Genomic DNA, 19,833 nt, shown 5'->3' on the forward strand with positions numbered 1-19,833 from the left:
AAAAGAAAGAAAAAATAAGTACAAATGGTCTCTCTGTATTAAGATGATACAATACAGGGTAAATTGCTTAAAAGAATATTGAATAAACAGCCTTATTCAAAAAGAATACAAATCAAAGCACTCCAGCACTTATATTCATGCAAATACCAAAGAAAAGAAACCATAGAACTTACTATCTGATCTCTTTGTCCTTACACTTAGAAACAGAAGACTAGAAAGTAGAAACTGCTTCTCCAAAGCTCAGAGAAAGCAGGCAGGCAGGCAAAGACTCAGACACTCAATTCCCTCCACCCAAAGTTGAAAAAATCCGGTTTCCTGATTGGTCCTCTGGTCAGGTGCTTCAGGTGAAAGAGACATTAACCCTTAGCTATCTGTTTATGACAAGGTCAAAAAACCTCTCCATGGTATCTGGGTTTATTCACAGAAAATAACTCAAAATAAAACTCAAAGTGCTACATTAAAGTCCCACAAACAAACATTTCTCTTCCAACTCCCAGGCCTCCCTACCTGGGAAGCTTTTGCATGCTCCCTTACCTGCTCAGGGTCCATCTTGCATTAGCAGGCTACTCCCATGCTTTCTGGCTAGAATCTTTTAGTCTCAACACCCAGGACTCTGCTGGAGCCTGCCCATTCCTAGCAGATTCTGATCTCTTCCCCCCTGTAGCCACCTGCTGCCCTTTATAGGGAATTACTTGATCCCACTCAGGTTAGGCTCATCCTGTAGTCAGGATTAGGTTAGCCCTAGGCTCTCCAGCCCATGGAGCAAACTACCCTGCTCCAGAATAAGAACAAGTAACATCAGGGAGATGAATTGCATGAGAAGAGAAAAGTGAATTTATCAATAAATCATGTTATAAAGCAACCATTAATTCTAGAGTGCTACTGTCATTTGTGCTGAAAAACTCCTGAGATCTTTTAGGTTTTAAAAAATAATTGTAAATTGATAAAATGAAAGAATTCCACAGAATTTCTCTTCATTTTTATTAGTGTTCAGCATTCCTTGCATTTGGGCTTGTAAAGTGCTCAGTACCCCCCTTATCTACCAGGTATACCTTCAACTCCCATGTTGAGCATGTCACGCTTTGCAGAAGGTGCTCAGCACCCCAAGGCTGTTAAGAAAAAAGTTCTAGAACATTCATGGCGGTAACAATTAAGCATCATCATACAGTAGCAAATGCTTACTAACACTTTGAAATAGGCACATGCATGAAAGTCTGTCATGACTTACATACATGGTTTTGGAAGATTTATACAGTGTGACAAAGTTCCTCCTCTACCTTGGTGGGTCCTGCACTTATTGGCGGATTTGCTCACTTCAGTGATCTTCCCCTCTGGTGGAACCCACAGTCTGGGTCAACTCCTCCTGTGTCTGATCAGGAGTTGGAAGGTTTGGGGGGAACCCGGGCCCGCCCTCTACTCTGGGTTCCAACCCAGGGCCCTGTGGATCACAGCTGTCTATAGTGCCTCCTGTAACAGCTGCATGACAGCTACAACTCCCTGGGCTACTTCCCCATAGCCTCCTCCAAGCACCTTCTGTATCCTCACCACAGGACCTTCCTCCTGGTGTCTGATAATGCTTGTACTCCTCAATCCTCCAGCAGTTCACTCTCAGCTCCTTCTGCCTCTTGCTCCCAGCTCCTCACACACAAATCTCACTGACTAACTGGGAGGCTTTTAACTAGTTCCAGCCAGCGCTTGATTGGCTTCAGGTGTCCCAATCAATGTAGCTATCTCCATTGCCTTCTAGAAAGATCTTAATTGGCCCCAGGTGTCTTGATTAATCTGGAGCAACTGCCATTTGGTTACCATGGTCCTAGGGATTTGGTTAGCCTGGGGCTAACATACCTGTTCCTTACTACTTTACTGTAGCCATCTGGCCTTGCGCCATCACAGCAGTAAGAATTCTACTTCGAAAATGAACAAATCTGTGTAATGTCCCACTGATTTCAGGGTAGACTGTAGAAGATCCACGTGGGTGCAAGGGTCTACCCATGCAGAGCTACTTGCTCATTTGAGGCTTAAGTTTTCAACTAGTCCAAATATGGAAGAACCTTTTCATGTCTCGAAATTACTTAACCTTGCTGTTTTTTTCAATTATACAATTTTTAAAATGGAATATCACACTCTAGGGAGTACGGTTACAATAGGATAACCGCATTTCTCTGGTGTGATAGATGCTTGTCTTCAGTTTGTGCTTCAGGATGCACCTGGAACTTGTGGTTATCTTTAGCCACAAATAGCCATGCGTTCTTCATTTGTATAAATTCATCATAGATTTTTAGATTACTGTTTTCTAAATACTGGAGTACATGTTACTGTTAGTATGTGGAATTGGTGAGTAGAAATTGGTGTCAAATTAAAAAAGCCACTCTACATTTTATAGAAACTGTCATTTTGTTTTTTTAATTATTGTTAATTAGTTTATAGGGTGAAAGTCATTTCTGTATGCAGTTTAAATTAATATTAACTGTAAGATATTCTTTTAAAAACATTTATGTTCCAATGCCATTTATAAATATTTATTAATGTTTATTTATTTCAAATGATCAGAAGTGCCTACATGAAACATTAGGCATCTTATACAATTTATAAAAGCATAAAAAAACTTCAGTTTAAATATTTAATACACTTACATTAAGGAAAGCCCATTTTTGCAGTCACTACTGGTGAACTATCCTATACATAACATGCTAAAAAAATTATTAAATTACTAAAGAGATATTGTGCCAAAAAATTTAGGTGAGTAAATATACTGTAGACAAGAGGCCTGATTCTTAGTTACACCAGTGTCACTTTATACCTCTCTGGCGCGTTATGTGGACCTATATTTCCCTTTCTGTAGTGAAGTGATTTTTAAAATTTGCCATTTTTCTTTATTTACTGTTTTTACTATTGAAATTCCTTTACATTTTAATGGCTTTTGAGTCCTTTTAAACATGGCAGGCATGAAGAATTGAATTTCAGTGACTGTATGGGGGAGTTAGGCACAGTACACTGTTAACTGGATTTGTGTGCATAAGCACTTGCCAAGATTACAATTCAGCCACAGCTATTCAAAAAACATTTTAATTTATTCCTCAAATATTTGTCTTGCTCATCTAAATATGTTTTTCCCCAGAATTATGTAATATTAGTTATTTTTGCTAGTTTTTGGTTAGTTTGTTAACTGTTAATACTATATAAACAACTATTTAAGGTGTTTTGAGCTAACATCTCTTTCCTTCTTGACATTGTTCTAATCATTTTCATTACAGCATTGCTGTACATATTGTTGAGCATTTTCAGTCCAGGTTCTTTTAAGGTATGTCTATTCTCCAGCTGGGAGTGTGCCTCACAGTCCAGGAAGAGACTGCTTGAGCTAGCATGCTAAAAACAGCAGTGTGGATGTTATGGCATGGACAGCAGCAGGCATAGGCTAGCTGCCTGAGTCCAAGAACACCTGACCCTCCAAGTCTTAGCTTAGGTGGCTAGCCCAAGCTACCACCTGCTATTTTTAGCACACTAGCTTGAGCAGAGCTTGTGTGAGTCTATCTACCTGGGCTAGGAAGCTCACTCTCAGCTGCTGTGTAGACATACCCTTAAGGGCTGGTCTACTTGGAGAAACTGACTGGAATTTGCTATTGTGGAATAGGCTGTTCTGCAATAGCTATTCCAGAATAGCTCTCCATGTGCGCACTCTGTTCCAGAATAGAAGTAATTTTATTCCAGAATAATTACTCTGCTTTGGAAGCCCAGTAATTATTAGGGAGTACAAGTGACTTTTGATCAAGAATAGTATCCCCATTGGTTTTCTCCTGTTGACAATCCCTAATGCAAATGCAACAAATTGGTTATCATATGGTCATTGGATGATGCCCTGGATTACAGCCTTTAAACAAAATAAGTAGCTTCAGCTATAAGTGCAAGAGCAAAACAAGCAGTGACTGGAGACAGCAAATCTACATGTACTGTTTTGTCTAGACACTATACCTGGCAGCTCATTCTGCACACTTGCTGAGCATCTCTGATCTTTTCTTTGTTCCCAGATACCCTATTGTGCCATCAGAGTTTCCATGGACCACTCCATTTATGTCTTGCCCTAGTCCTTTTGCTGGTCTGTCCCAGTTCCCATCCCACCACAAGTACTTTCTGGCACATTTTTTTGCCTCGTCTTTCAGTGTTGTGTGCCGTAATCTCTCTACCCTAATGGCCCTTTCTGGCACTCTGTGTCATCTGTGTCTAGCCCACTCTAAAACTCTGGCTCTCCTCCCTTTTTCCCACCTGATAACTCCAGTACTTTGCCTCTGAGTACATCTACACTTAAAGGTGGAGGTGTAATTTCCAGCTCAGGTAGACATACCCACGCTAGCTCTGATCGAGCTAGCTCACTAAACATAGAAGTGTAGCTGCAGCAAGGCAGTTCTGAAGGATGAGCTAGCCACTCCGAGTACAACTCTGCCTGGGAACTTGGGGAGGCTAACTTGTACCACCGTAACTACACTTATATGTTTAGCACACTAGCGCAATCAGAGCTGGCATGAGTATGTCTAACTAAGCTGGAAATCACACCTCCAGCTCAAAGTATAGATATACCTTTAGTTTCCTAAAGCAGCTCCAGAGTGCTGTCTCAGCTTCCACTGGCTCTCCAATATCCTCTGTCTCAATTTTCTTTGGCTCCATCCATGTTTCAAATATTGCCAAGTCAGAGGTCCTAAGTATCACACAGCTGCAATATGTAGTGTAGACAGGATTTTAAACATGTTCCCTAACTCAGTTAAAGACTTGGGGTTAAGATTAAGGTTCCTTTTCCACAACAAATTGCACTTGTGTTATACATGTATTAGGATACATGTTCAAGGCTTAGTCTGGTTACAGAACACAGGTAAACATCCTTTCTACCTACGAATTGCAATGAGATGCCACTGCTGGATCCTCATTTGGATTGAAGCCTTAGAGATTATTTTTTAAAATACATTATTTATCATTTTATATTAACGTACACTTTGGAGCATTAATAGTAATTGAAGTACAAAGGATCAGACTCAGGGGTAGCGAATCTACAGAGATTTCAGGTCAGGGAATGTATGTGCAAAGGTGGTGTAAAGCTCACATTTGCACTCCCCTGGTGCTGGCTATGTTCAGGGCAAGACCCTCAGCACAGAGATACACCAGCTGCAAATGGCCCCAACAGGCTAATCCACAGCCAATGATCAATATGATGCATGGATGTCCCAGCAACCCTTCTTTATCTCTGATCATATCCCCTTTTCCTCTTTAGGGAAGGAGAGCATCTGTATCATATTTATACCACTGGAGGATGCCCCTTGTATTGAGTAACTTTACTGTAATTTATAACTGGATGTGAATAGAATCTCCTATATAATAACTGTGGTGTTTTCCTGAGACAGACTGACAGACTGTGGGCTTTGGAGGAGGGTTGGCAAGTGTTTAATCATTCTTAGATTATGGTTCCCAGGCTGCAGACACTGGTCAAACAAATGAATCAAATAAGGGAAAACTTTGTTAAGTACAGTGGAATCTGGATTTTATGAAACCCAGTCTAACTAATGACCAGTAATACAAACCTTTTTTTCCCCATGGGGAAAAAAATAAATCACATACAAAAGTGATGTTGATGAAGAACTAGTCGACACCCTTTCACATTCTGATGCCTTCAGTGTATTGGAAATCACTTTGAAGTGATTTGAAGCATGAGAAGAAAGTAATGCAGTGCACCCTACTGCAACTAGTGCACCATACCAGCTGTCATTTTGAGGTGTTCTATTTTTTTTTGAGCTTTTTGATTTTATAAACTCCTCAGTCCCAAATTAGTTTGTAAAATAGAGTGGAAAGGGCTATAATTTAATCTCTTCCTCTCCACAAAAATGAATTCTCTTTGTTAATGTCCTCTTGAGATACAGGAGAGTACTTCCAAAATGACCATTTCAATATTTTGAAAATCTCAACCCAGCAGGAGATGCACCAGCAAACAATGCAGGGTACTAGTATGTTCTTGTTGCATCATTTTGCTGTTATCTTCTTGTGAGTGAAACAAGCAGGCTCCTGAAATTTAAAAGAATCTTCAGGGAGTTGATGTCTCAAAGAATTTCAGATCCTTTCACTGGCTGGTCACCAGTGTGAATTTTGTTCATTACTATCCTGGGCTAAAGTCACTCATCTGATGAGCCTCTTTGTGAATGAGTTGGTAGCGTCAGTGTAGCTCCCGGGGGGAGTAGATATCCACATCACAAAATGCACTGTCTGAGTTGGCGGTAACTGGTGTCTTTGTTGGTAGTCTTAACAAAATATAAGGACTGAACCAGCATGAAAATAAAACTGTCCTTAGAGTTGCCTCCTCTATTCATGAGGGTTCTGAAAGGGGGAGGGAAACTTGTACTGCTTCTGCTCTAGCTGTACATGTTCAGAAAGAAATAAAAAGATCTCCAAGGTTGTAAGTGCATGTAAGACCTGCAGAATTGGGCCTGTGCTTTTAGTACTATTTTTGCCCTACTTCTTCAAAACAAACCCACTAGTTCGTAATGTAGCATTGTTAGAAAAAATGAGCAATTCTAGGATCACACAAATATAGGCCAATTTTACAAAGGCAGAAAACTGAGTTCTAATGGGATAAAACATTTTTGAGTAGCATGAGTGCATTACCTGATGGAAATTTCAGGTGAGTTATGAAAGTCATTAGATCATCAGTAGTACACATTTCATATCCTAGTGAAAACCGCTGTTCATTCTTTAAGCTGCTGCCTCTTGCCAAATTGCAGTTTACTAACAGCTACTTTTTGAAGCCAAAATGAGCTGTGTAAATTGTTGTGTTACTGTACATATTGTTCCTCAGAGAATAGTCAGATTATCACACCCAAACTGCATTTGGACACAAGACGAAAGAATAAGGTTTTTTACTTTGGTGAATCACTCACTCACTCATGGTGCTAAATAAATACATTTGAAAAAAAGGTGGTAGTTCTGAATTTTGTTTAAAATTGTTTGTAAAACAAAATTTAAGAATATTTAGAAACCCAGGAAAGTATCTTAGGAAGTTTTAAATAATATGTTCTCTCAATACAACACAAATTTGTGAATCAAATGGTATTTCCTTCCAATATAATTCAATGTTTCATTTATTAGAAAAGTAGTTTCACAGTGTGAGGAGGAAAGCTATATGAATATTTTGTCTTTTTACTATCAAAATTATTGGGCTTGTAGAAATATATATATACAGAGATTACTTTAATATTTAATATATTGACTTACTATAGGTGGGGTAGGTAGCACTGCCTGCTATTCAAGTTGCTCCACACTTTCCATTATTAAACGCTGTTTTCAGTTGCTTATACCTTCACCAAACATTAGCAGTTTGTGCTGATAGTTTTCATACCAGATGCTGTCTCAGACTGAATCTTTCTGGAATAAAGCTGTAAAGAATAAAGCAAATTTTGATTCATAAAATCAGCCATCAGGCTTATGAGGTTTTCACCTGCCAGCATCACCTGCTGAATAGATATTCCAGCACCACCTGCCATCATGTATATCACCTGCTGGATATACATTGAGATATGAGCTTACTTCCCTTGGAAGTTTGGATAGCCTCTCTAAACTCAGAAAAACTTTATTTTAAGTGTAGTGGGGCTGATGTGACAGGATATTGTAAGATAAATCTAGGCTACAGATGAAATGTGGGGAACCTCTTTCTAAAGCACACACTAGCAGCATTGTGGAATGTTACCAAGCTCTTTAAATACTCTGCCCATCATTTACATGAAAATCCAGTTTTCTAGCCAAATTGTTGCTACATATGTTTTACAATTGAAGAATGAGGTAAAATAAGCTTCCAAATTGGATTTCACCCATCATCCCAGTAGATATTGTAGACATTCACTTATCCTGTTTGTTCTCTTAATATCTACAGCTGCAGCACCTGATAATTGAGCGCAGAATATTACTAAGACCAGTGCATGAATGCTAAACATTTTGTATTTTCAAGTAGAATCAAAAGATCTAAATGTTATTAAATGATATCTACATTTGATTGATCTGGTCTGACTTGAAAGAGAAATATTTTATCTTCTTGAGAAGCAGCGTACAGAAGTATTTCAAATATTTGTAGAAATGTGTGACTGGTCCAGTTTTGTTAATGCGTCTATGTCAGTTCATGGTAGAGTAGCCAGGATTAGAATTTCAAAAATGAACGTTCTGACTCTTCTCTTTTTATCAGGTACCCCAGCCAGGAACATTGAAGCTCTCTCACTTGCAAGAAGGCGTATACATTTTCCAACTGACTGTAACAGACACTGCTGGTCAAAAGAGCTCGGATAATATCTCTGTGACTGTTCTTCCAATGGTTCACTCTGTATTAGGTGAGAAAATGGTTGAAATTACAGTTTGTGTGATTGCTGCAGTGTGGCATACCTAAAAAGTCTCTTGGGGTAGATGGGAATGCAGCTGTATATCATAATGTTATTTTCTATTTAATAATAGCTTCCTTCCTTTTCTATTCCTATTTCAAATGGGGAAGGGGCTAAAAACACTTTTGGAAGAGGGAAGGAAAACCATCCTTTTATGTGTTTGAATAATTAATCACTTTATTGCAGATGAACACTTTATTGCAGGGTAGGGCAAGCTAAACATAGCTTTGGTATTGCCATATGAATCAGACGTGTTATGATGGTCTATTGTACATTCAGTGCAGGATCAATAGAACATGGCAGGGCATATGCTGTTGTGAAAGACCACTAAAGAAGCAATTAATAAGTGTAAGATTCATAGACCAATGATGGTAAAAAATTCTTTGTAAATTTTTATTTAAAGTAAAGCAGGTTTGGATTGTTTTTTTATTATGCTTTTAAACTTTCTTCTGAAATGTTTACAACCCAGTTATTGAAGTATTGTGCTAGTGCATGAATGGAAACTGAAATTGGCTAGAAAGTGACTATGTATTTTTAAGTTCTGAAACCAGGGGGGAGGCAAGCAGCATGAATGATGAGAGTAACTTCAATTCTTGAAGTTCTCAGTTTTAGTAATAGGATCTTTCTACATTAAGGAAATTCGCATCTTTGTAACTATGATTAATGTGCAAAGCGGGGCGTACATTGGTAGAGCATACTTTGAAATGTTACCAGATTAAGCTGCACCAGTGCAGCACTTCTCCTTTAGGTGTTTGCACTAATGTAACTAAATGGATGAGCAGAAGAGTGGAAAAGAACCAATTAATAACTTGTACGCACCACAAATTAATTATATAAATGTATTCAGGAATTTTCTTTAGAGGGTGTTTTTTCAGAGGAGATGAGGTTTCCTTTTAAATGTTCCCCACAAATGTTTGCAACCCAAATCATATTGATGTGGTTACTCTAGTACAGATTTCCTTAATTCAGACAGGGGCTATGGTGTTTTTAGCACTATCCATTATAAAATGTGTTTTTCCAAGTATGGTTTTTAGCTGGCAGTGTACATTCATATCATACTTTAACTGTAGTTGTTGTTTTGGAGTCCAGCACTGTATTAATCTGAGTTGCTCCCGCACACTGGTTTGCTCATACAGTCTTAACCAAACGCTGGAGTTGATAGCATTTTACAAACCAAAGAAACATGTTGGCATTGGGAGAACTGCTGCAAAAGTGATTTGTAAACACCTGATAATTACAAGGTCAGTATGTATTGCAGGAAAGCCTTTAATATTTAACAGCAAGGCTGAAGTGTCCAGAGACAGACATTCTCATTACCAGAGAAATCTAAATATTAGGGCAGGCAGCAATCCAGTTCTTTCCCATTAAGGTCATTTGCAAGAATGTTGTCTCAATGCTACTCATGTACATGCTACATTTGAAATTACTGGGACTACTCATATGAATAAAGGATGCAGGATCATGTCCTTCATTTGTCCTTTGATCAGTTTTAACAAAATGCAACACAAAGAAGGAAGGCACACAGCTCTAAAAACAAAATTAGTATGTATGTGTGTGCACATTTAAAATAACATACACTCACAGACAGGAAATAAATATCTAACTATGAAATGGTGTGTGCAGCAAATGGAATTAAAACCCTGTCATTCAAAATGTTCCTGTTTATTGGACTTTAGGACCTGTCCTGGGTTTTTAAACCCAAGCCAGACTCCCTACTGATAGTCTGGGCGAGTGCTCCAGGAACTGTGGTATTTGCTGCTCTGGATTTTTGTAGAAACCAGACTGCCTCCCACCATTAAGAGCTGCTATGCAGAGCCCACAGGAAGGAAGCCAACTCCTGATTTCTCCCTGCTGTAGCCAAAATTGTGCTCCCTCTGCTGTTTGGGTGCAGGGTTAAACTTCCTTCTTCCCTGAATAGCAGCAGCACTATCAAACCCCCAAGCTGGCTCTGTTTTTTTTAATTAGAGAGTTTCCCAAATTCACTGACTGAAAGGAGAAGTAGTGCAGAGCTGAGTAAAAAAGTTGGGGAGGGAGGAGTGTCTCAGTACAGGGGCTATGTTTACACAAGTTTGAAGTATTGCAGACCTCTTGGCAGTTACACCCCCAGCTCCCAAACTCCTGCTGTGGAAAAACTACCAAAATAGTGAAGAGGGTGCAAGATCCGGCTCTTCTTTACAGCTCCTGTGTCAAAATACATAGTGTGAAACAGCTGCTTCGTTCTAGTTTTTCTGCAGCATTTTATTTTACATGTTGTCTTTCTTGGGTTTTGCTATAATGTTAAAATATTAATACCTCTTTAGGTTTAGTATCCTGTATTTGGGCTTCCCTTCTTGTAATTTGAGAATTGTTCTACCACAGGCTGTACTGGAGTTTGTTCTCGCTACCAGTTTATCTGCGATGATGGCTGCTGCATTGACATCACCTTTGCTTGCGATGGAGCGGAGCAATGCCCGGATGGATCTGATGAAGCTTTCTGTCAGAACTGTGAGTGCATAGTACACTATTTCTTGTCTTGGAGGCAATGGCTAGGGGTTCTGACAAGATATGCAGTAATGTGCTCTCTCAGTGCACAGTTAGCGCTCTCTAATCAGAATAGTTATTTAGAGCCTTTAATTGAAAACAGCAGGTGTACAGGGTAGCTGTCCTCTTATTAGGTGTTCAAAAATGACCTGAAATGTGTTTTTAAATCACTTTTGGAGATTCCAGAGTAACAGATACTAAATAGTTCTCAGCAAAACATTTGAAAGATCAATTCTTTCTTCACTTTTGTTCCAAGGCCAGGGTTCTTGTTTTCATCTGAAGGAATAGCTGAGAGGTTGAACATCTAATGCAGAGTACACATCGCAAAAGTTGTACACCTTTCAAAAATTCAAAATGTTGGGATGTTTAAAAAGGATCTCTTATGGGATCCAGCCAATTCCCACTGCCTTGTTATCTTGCATCCCCCAGCCCAGTTTACACCACTCACACAACTTTGACTTTATGCCCTTCTTTTGTTCTGCAGTAGGACTATGCTGTAAAATGCTCTCTCTTCTTGATATGGTACATTGTTTATTAGGAGTTTAGTTAAGATTTAGAAAGGAATATAGTCCCAGGGTACATTAAATTGTCAGTTCTGTCCACTCTCAGTTTTATGTAGTGGTGGTGGAGAGTGTTTTTATGAATTGAATTGGAATGATTGCACCTTCCCAACATCTGGGTATCTGAAGGAAGGATGGTCCAGTAGTTAGATGCTAACCTGGGATTCTGGAGACATGGGTACAAGTCCCTTAATTTCCCAGTGGCTCAATTCCCCATCTGTAAAATTGGGATACTACCAGTGTACAATACTACACTATTGTAATTGGGATCTAAGATAAGTACCTAAGATTGATTGATTGTTGTGGGGTTTGTGGCTGAAATGCTTAGACACTTCTTCAGAGATGTGCTACCCATTTTGTGAAATAATTAGAGGTTGACTGTGGGATGCTGGTAGCTTTAAACTTCTATAGTCTTAATCTATACTTTTATAATAAAGTGAAAAGCATGATTATTACATGTAGATTACTGTATTTTAATTTTATATACTAGCGCTGCAAAAGCAGAGAGATTAAAAGTTAATTTTATAATTATATCACATCACAGGGCGACCCATAGGATGTTTTCTCAGTTTAAAGAGAGTTTAGCAAAAAACAGGAGAGCAGAGAATCCTAAATCCAAAGAATTGGTTATTGTTGGTAGCAGATTTGCTCAGTAATGACAACAGTGAGATTAAGGAAAGCCTCATTTGATTCATTGCTGTAACCATACATTGTTCACTCTGAGTTGTCACTTTTAAGAACATAACTCTTTTCAAGGGATTATCTAGTGGGAACTATGCATCTAAATCCTCTGTAACTCTGAAAATTTAGAGTCAGCATCTCAGAAGGCAAAGAAAAACTGTCATATAATAGGGGTCTGAATGCTGAGTGCTATCAGAGTGTGATAAACATATTAGAACTCCCTCATGCCAAATTCTGCCATCTTTACTATCACAGAACTCCCATTCACTTTAATTCCATACAAAAATAATTATTGTTATTTCCATTAATTCAGTCAGTCCTGGCCGAAAGACAGTGACTCATGCAGCTATCAGTACTGCCCAGCAAAGGATTGTAGGACTGACTAAAGATGCAGACAACTCTGTGGAAAACACCCAGAAAAACACTATAAGAAATCAACCACTACTACTATCACTTGATGCAGACAAGTCTAACCAATCACTCTCTCAGGGACCAAAGAAACAAATCAGTGAGTTTATGCCAGGTAAGAATTAAAAAAAAAAATAGTTTCAGTTAGTCCGTCTTTATTAACCAAAAAAAAAGCACCTTTTATTATAGATGGCACTTAGTAATGTGGGGGAAATTGTAGGAGGTTAATAATTATACCTAAAAATTTACCCTTGAAGTTTGCCAGGCATGATTTCTAGCAGTTGGTAAAAAGAAAAGAAAAATTCCAAAATGCTAGAAATACAGTTTAACCAGTTTAGAGGCAAACAGTACAAAACACTCAAAGAGAGCAAATATGGGAAACTTCTGCTGTGGACTCTGCTGTTGTTAATTATTTGTATAGCAACATCAACATGCTAGTAGGCAGTTTACAGGCATGTAGGAAAATAGTTTCAATGGGACTTCATACATAGGAAGGTACTACTTAGTGTGAAGAAGGGTGATAGTATCTGCCCCGATGTGAACTGAGAGAAGGAGATTCTTTGTGTTATGATCTCTTCCCTTTTTAGAAATGCACTTTTAAGAGTATGACTAGCTGATGTAAATGTAGAGAAGGTTCAGTGTCTGATATAGCACAGTCTTTTGTGATACCTTTGTATTTCTACCAGTGGAGACCAAAAAAAAACAAAACCCACCCCACATATTGTTGCCTTAGTAGATAAAGAGGCTTTTGTGAAGAAGAAGATCACTGTTGGAAGTTACAGAACACTATCTTAGCAAAAGCTACAGAAGTTGCAGTGAAATCAGACTTTTCAATGCAGTCAAAGCATAGGTAGTTCCCTTGCCAGGAAGCTGAAACAATCCAATATGATTAACAAATGAAATTAACTAGAGCCTTTTATTAAAGAATAAGTTACAAGTACACAGAGAGTACAAAACCCTCACATTTTAATGGACTTTTAATGTTTAGATGTGAGCTTAGCTTCCAGAGATACAGCTGATTGTATCTTTTCTTGTTGCAACAGAGCAGTGCTTAGTGCCCGCCGCTGCCGGCCCTTGTAAAGGGCATTTCCCTCGCTGGCACTTTGATGTTTCTTCAGGCACTTGCCTACATTTCATCTATGGTGGCTGCAAAGGGAATGAAAACAACTTCCTTCAAGAATCTGACTGCCTCAGTCAATGTGTAGAAATTCATGGTAAAAATGATCTCCATTGGGAATAAGGGAATATATCTTTATAAAGGGTTTTATTTATTTATATTTGCTCCAGGAGTGTAAAATGAACTCTGCAACAAAGGCTCTTTAGAGGAATAACTTAAAATTCTCTATTCTGCCTGAAGTCCTTTTACCTCTTACATTTATTACTAACACCAAAGATTATAACTGAAAGTGAGAGGAAAATGGAATGGTAGCTTTTATTCAGTTTGTTGTGGCTATTGTCCACACTTCTGTATTGACAGTGTCAGTGTTTACCTCTGCTCAGTCAGTTTCTTGGTCAGCTTCCCATGTTCGCATGTGCCTTTCACACACAAAAAGAGGAAATGGAAAGATATTTCTAAAAACAGGAAACTGATTATAAAACCACAGAAATTGGTGTGAGGAGTCAGGAGCAGGAATAGCACCTGAAACTACTTTTAACTCACTTTTTTTTAAGTGGGAAAGATTTCCAGCTGACTATGTCTTTCTTTTATTCTTGTGCTTTTACTGTTACTTTTTTATAAATTTCAGTTAGAATTTAAACTCATTTTAGTTAAAGTTAAAAATTTCCTTGTAGAATAGAATATCACTGATCTACTAAGCCAGTACTTTTAACTAAAACCATGATAATCTCTGCCCATTTCTCAGCATGGTTATAATAGCTTAAATTTCTCAGACGTCACCACTCCCACAGCATATGCTACAGCACATTTACTAGTATGCTAATATAAGAGTAACATAACTAAATGATACTTATCAAAATAATTGAAAGCAAGTGCATTTTGTGATAAAGTAGTCTTGAATTATCAGAGATTAAGCAAATAAACCTACTATGCAAGGATTAGTAATAACAATGGGTCTGCAGGGCACTCATGTACAGCTAGCAAGATTCTGCAGTATCTCTTCAAGTCCCATGGTGGGAAGTCTGTGCTGATGAAGTACTGATAAAAATCTAAATCTCAGCACATTGAGGTTTGGGGCTTAAAAACGTCAATTACTAAAACAGTCAATTAAGAAATACAGGCTTGGCAGACAAGTACACATTTTTGGGATGAGATGTTTCCTTAAGACACAGTGTTGCTTTTTTCTGAAGAATTTTGAATAAATCCAGTAATACTCTGACACAAAATATTTATATGAAGCTGTGTGGTGTGAGCACCTCAGCCTCAAATAATTTGGGCCTAAAGTCCTAGGTAGCAAACTCAAAGCACTGTAACGTATAGTCTAATCTACCTTGTGTTTGCTAATATCGATGTGTTTCTACTGGTTTAGTGAGAAGAATCAATTACAGGATAGTCCCTTACTGCAAAATATCCCAATAGTGATCAGCCTTGTGGTGATGTCATATAGGAGAATGATGGTAAATTTTGTTTTTGGGCTTGCTGTCCTTCCTGGCCTAAGAGAGCACCTTGATTGCACAATAGGATCCCTCCAGCCAGCTGATGAGTGGAACTGTTAAGCTTTCAAGGAAACTTCAGTTCTCTGCTTGAAAGATTGTAGCTTCATTTTTTGGCACAGGCAGGGTTAAAGGAGTAAATCTCATCAAGGAAAGAAGGACCCCAGTCTTCGGTGAGGATAAAAAAGTGCTAACACTGAGCAGAGCTAAGGATAGCGTGAGTAGAAGCTATTCAGGCTTCCTCACTCAGATCTACAAATGTACTTCTGTGTAAAAAACAACACTCCCATTTTAGTATAGGTCCTCTCCTGAGTTGGCATGCCAAATTCTCGAGTGTTTCTCTCAGCTGGACCACATGTACATCATGTTTACACCTGTGAATAACAAGATGAGACCCACCAAGCTAATTTTACTTGTGAGCTCAATCAAACTGACAGTATGTCTCCCAGGTGTTGCAAAGGTAGTGTTATAAACCACTGTGCCTGAAAAATATATTAAAATGAAGTCTTAATCTCAACCAATGAGACTTTCTTTGCAAAATATCATTTTTTTTTAATGTATTCCTTAACAGGTGCAATTTCACAACAGACTGCAACGGATCCGTCATCTCAGTCCAATTCAGAGCCAGGTTTGACTTGTTTTTAAATACTTATTTTGTGTATTGTCACAAAATTATAGGTGAGGGAAGGTAAATGAAGTGGTTTAATAGATGCAATGGTTGGAAGTTGACACCAGGCAAAAATCAAACTAGAAACTAGAAATAAGTGCAAATTTTAATAGCAAGGGTAATTAACTATTGGAACAGCTTACATGAGGATGTGGTACATTCTCCATCACTTTGAATCTTTACATCAAGACTGGCAGTCCTTCAGTGGTATGCTCTAGTTCAGTGGTTCTTAACCCTTACTGCAGCCTGCACCCCTTTGGTTCCCAAAATACGTTCTTGCACCCCTTATCAAAAATCGTTGAAGTAGCTCAGTTATTTAAACCTAGATATATTTTTTGTTTGTATATTACAGTAATTGTTAAAAAATGTATAATGTTAATAAATACATAGGTTTGATGAAACAAAGTAGTTGTACTTACGTGCCTGTGTTTAATTTGTGTTTTCGATGATTTACCTTCTAAAAAAATCTGGCACGTCTCGCACCCCCCGGGTGTGCGTGCACCCCAGGTTAAGAACCACTGCTCTAGTTCAACCATAAGTTATGGACTTGATGCAGTGTTATGCAGAAGGTCAGCTCTGGAAATCATAATGGCCTCTGCTGATCTTAATCAGAGGAGAGATTTTCTTTGTGATAAGAGGTTGCAGGAAGCAGTTTCTTACTCTTCCCTTTAAATTGCAATGATCATTAACAACACTAGTGAGGACATGTCACCCTTCCCTTCTCCCCTCCACTAGTGAGCTCCCCATCGGTGAACTTGCCTCTGGGTACTAAGATATTGGATAAATGAATCTCTTTGCTACATGTGCTCTGATACTATAGTGATGGACAGCAATATAAAACTCTGTATTAAACTGATCATTAATGTGTCTGACTGAATTAACTGTGATGTGGATTATTTAGGACCCTGTCTACACTAGTCGAATTACCTGTTATTAACCATGGGCTAACTCACTATCCCTATACTCCCTCCCCAATTGGTGTTGGAAATAGTTAGACCATAAAGTAGGCAAAGCTTGTGATAAAAAAGATATTAGACACCTTGTGCAGAGAGCACACTTTCTGCAACAGGGTCATGGCTTGGCTCTGTCTACACTGGTCCCCAAAACATTTTCAGCTGTCATTGACATCAGATTCTGGGGGATTGGCTGGGAACAGTGATCAAAAGGAGATAACTTTCCCTCTGTAGACACACCCTCTGAGTTGCGTAATTCACACAACTTCTCACCAAGAGACCAAACACATCACTTCTGTATTGCAGCTAAGCCCTCGTCCAGACTAACCCGCGGCATCGGCGGGTTAAAATCGATTGCTCGGGGATCGATATATCGCGTCTAGTCTGGACGCGGTGTATCGATCCCCGAGCGCGCTTACATCGATTCCGGAACTCCATCAACCCGAACGGAGTTCCGGAATCGACGCGGAGAGCCGCGGACATCGATGCCGCCCCGTCCAGACTGGTGAGTACCTCGATTTTAGAAATTCGACTTCAGCTACGTTATTCTCGTAGCTGAAGTTGCGTATCTAAAATCGATTTTAATTCCTAGTCTGGACGTGGCCTAAGTTGCTGTCCTTAAGCTGCTTTCCAGTGCGGTGCTCACCATTGGCTGCCTATTGTGGTGCTATTACATTTGTGAGGTGGTGTGATAGAAGTTTGCTTGCAGCTAAGCAAATTGGAATGGCAAGCTGGCTGTGAGCAGCAACAGCAGCTCTAGCAATCAGTCAGTGTAGGAGGCCTGAGTTTAGGAATGCCCCCAGGACTTTCACTTTTCATGTATAAGTCACTGTAACAACATTGCATTCCTCAGGTTTAGTGTCCCAACTGGTCTATGCCAACTGCCTTGCTGCACTGTTTGGTGAGGGAATTACAACTCTTGATTGAATCCCCAAGCCATTACTTTACTCATGCTTCTGAGGCACACAACAGCAGGAGCGACAACTTAAATGTATAACCAATTTGTTATCCTATATAAAAGCACACTGTATTGGGCACAGGCAAAAAAATAAGGTGAGTCATAAAATACAAATGCAACAAAGAGTCCTGTGGCAAAATACAAGTGTTAACTCCAGACAGACTGACAGTACTAAATGTACAGCTAGACAAGCAATAAGCTGAAGTACACATTATGTCACATCAGGAAAAAAATCCTTGCTCAGACTCAGTGCTCCTAAGTTAGCTCAGCAAAACTGTCACCCAGCTTGTTAGCTCAGGGTCATACGTCCATGCAGGACTCAGGGGAATGTATTTCAAGACCCAGGAAGAGCCTGTGCTAGGGTGAATGGTATGTTTCAAAGGAAAACCAGATTCCTTTGTTCTTCAAAAATCTACACACACACTTTGTGTGAAAGCACTACAGTTGCCCACTGTATCTTGTTCAAAAACCGGCCTGGAGTTGCCTCGTCTTTTTTTTCCAGCTCACAACAGATATGGACAGTAAGCAATATTAGCTTTGATTGGCCGTGCCCAGCCTATATTAATAGCCATTTCTTAATGATCCTACAACATGTCTTGTGATGGGTCTGTGTTGTTCCCCCAAATTCTCCCACTTTTGTCCATACACATTCAGCCATGTTCGCTAGATGAGCCTCTATAAGCTGTTGGTCCTAAAACTTGCATTGTCTTGGCATGATAGAGATTTGAAAATATTCATCCTTTAGATCGAAAGTGAGACTGTTGATGGATCTAGGCTATGTCTACACTATGGAGTCATATCAGCCTAGCTATGGCAGCATTGCCCTCTAGTGTAGATACAGCCTGCACTGGCAGAAGTTTTTCTGCTGCTGTAGGAACACTATCTCCCCAAATGACATTCTCTATGCCAACTGAAGGACTTTTCTGTTGACATAGTTGCATCTACATGGGGGTTTTGTCGGCATAGCTTGTAGGTTTTTTCGCACCCCGAACTGACATAACTATGCCAGTATAAGTTGTAAGTGTAGACCAAACTGGAGCCTGTCACTTTCATTAAATCACCTTGTTATTGCATCATAGATTACATAAGATTGCAAAGCCGTGAGTGGAGACTATGGGCTGAATTCTGTGGAACCTGTGCAAGTAAAACTGCTGTTATGGATAGGCTAACCACCACCTCAACTTTAACAGTTCTTAACAGCAGTAAAACACGTGCTTTCTTATCCCTTTACAGTCTAGAAACAACTCAGTTTTTTAGCAGCTCTTCTGCATTAAGTTGAAGAGCCCAAATCAACGCATTCACCCTCCTTAGAATACCTTTCACACATATTTATAACCTCCTGAAAGTATTTAGATATAGTACTATAAGATTTGGATGTTGGAGAGGGAGATGGGTCAGAGTTAAGGGTGTTTGTGGGACGTAATTTCCTGACTTACAAAACTTGATTTTTTTCAAAACTGTAACCAGAATTAGAAATGTCCTGGTTTTCAAGTATTTATAGCTCTCTTCTTTGGTGTTTTAACTGATATCCCTAATGACGTCTTAGTGAAATTTTTTGTTTGGAACTTATATCTATCTCTTAGCCAGTACATAGTGAAATTACCTATGCATGGCTGAAGTTTGTTGTAGTTGGTCCATGATGTAGGGGGGTTTTTCTTTGTAACTTAAGTTTTAAAAAAATTATTTCAAAACATATACAGATCAACAGCTCTTAACCTGGAGTATGGTAAATTTATCTACTTGCACCTTGAGTAGATTGTCACATACTCAGAGACAAATCCATTTCCTCAATCACTGAATTGTAATATTAATCTTTCTCTTGCTTGATTTTGTGCAGCTAATAGTTCCTCAGGGAAAAGGACAGATACAAACAAAAATGGCATTGTTGTGTCAAAAAGTGATCAGGCTGCAGGTGGACATCCAGTCCCAGAAACAGGTAAGACTGATATATATTTAATCTACAGATTTTCTCTTGTTATTTCTGATCTTTAAAATCAGATCATCATCATCTCAGCTAGTATTTTTCAGGAAGGTGTGACAGACCCAGATAAAAATAATAAGGAAAAGAGTAATATGCTAC

General features: G+C 39.0%; 1 protein-coding gene across 1 annotated transcript in view; it reads left to right on the plus strand.

The window, feature by feature from the left end:
- The window catches only part of LRP11 (LDL receptor related protein 11), a 35,451-nt gene that overhangs the window by 13,460 nt on the left and 2,158 nt on the right, over nucleotides 1-19,833 (plus strand). Inside the window, exons 3-8 of the mRNA XM_050949694.1 lie at nucleotides 8,207-8,348; nucleotides 10,755-10,880; nucleotides 12,471-12,680; nucleotides 13,609-13,779; nucleotides 15,747-15,803; nucleotides 19,591-19,689. Of these exons, the coding sequence (XP_050805651.1) occupies nucleotides 8,207-8,348; nucleotides 10,755-10,880; nucleotides 12,471-12,680; nucleotides 13,609-13,779; nucleotides 15,747-15,803; nucleotides 19,591-19,689 (805 nt within the window). The remainder of the gene's footprint in view (nucleotides 1-8,206; nucleotides 8,349-10,754; nucleotides 10,881-12,470; nucleotides 12,681-13,608; nucleotides 13,780-15,746; nucleotides 15,804-19,590; nucleotides 19,690-19,833) is intronic.

The sequence above is a fragment of the Gopherus flavomarginatus genome, chromosome 4 (assembly GCF_025201925.1).
Source record: "Gopherus flavomarginatus isolate rGopFla2 chromosome 4, rGopFla2.mat.asm, whole genome shotgun sequence".
NCBI lineage: Eukaryota > Metazoa > Chordata > Testudines > Testudinidae > Gopherus > Gopherus flavomarginatus.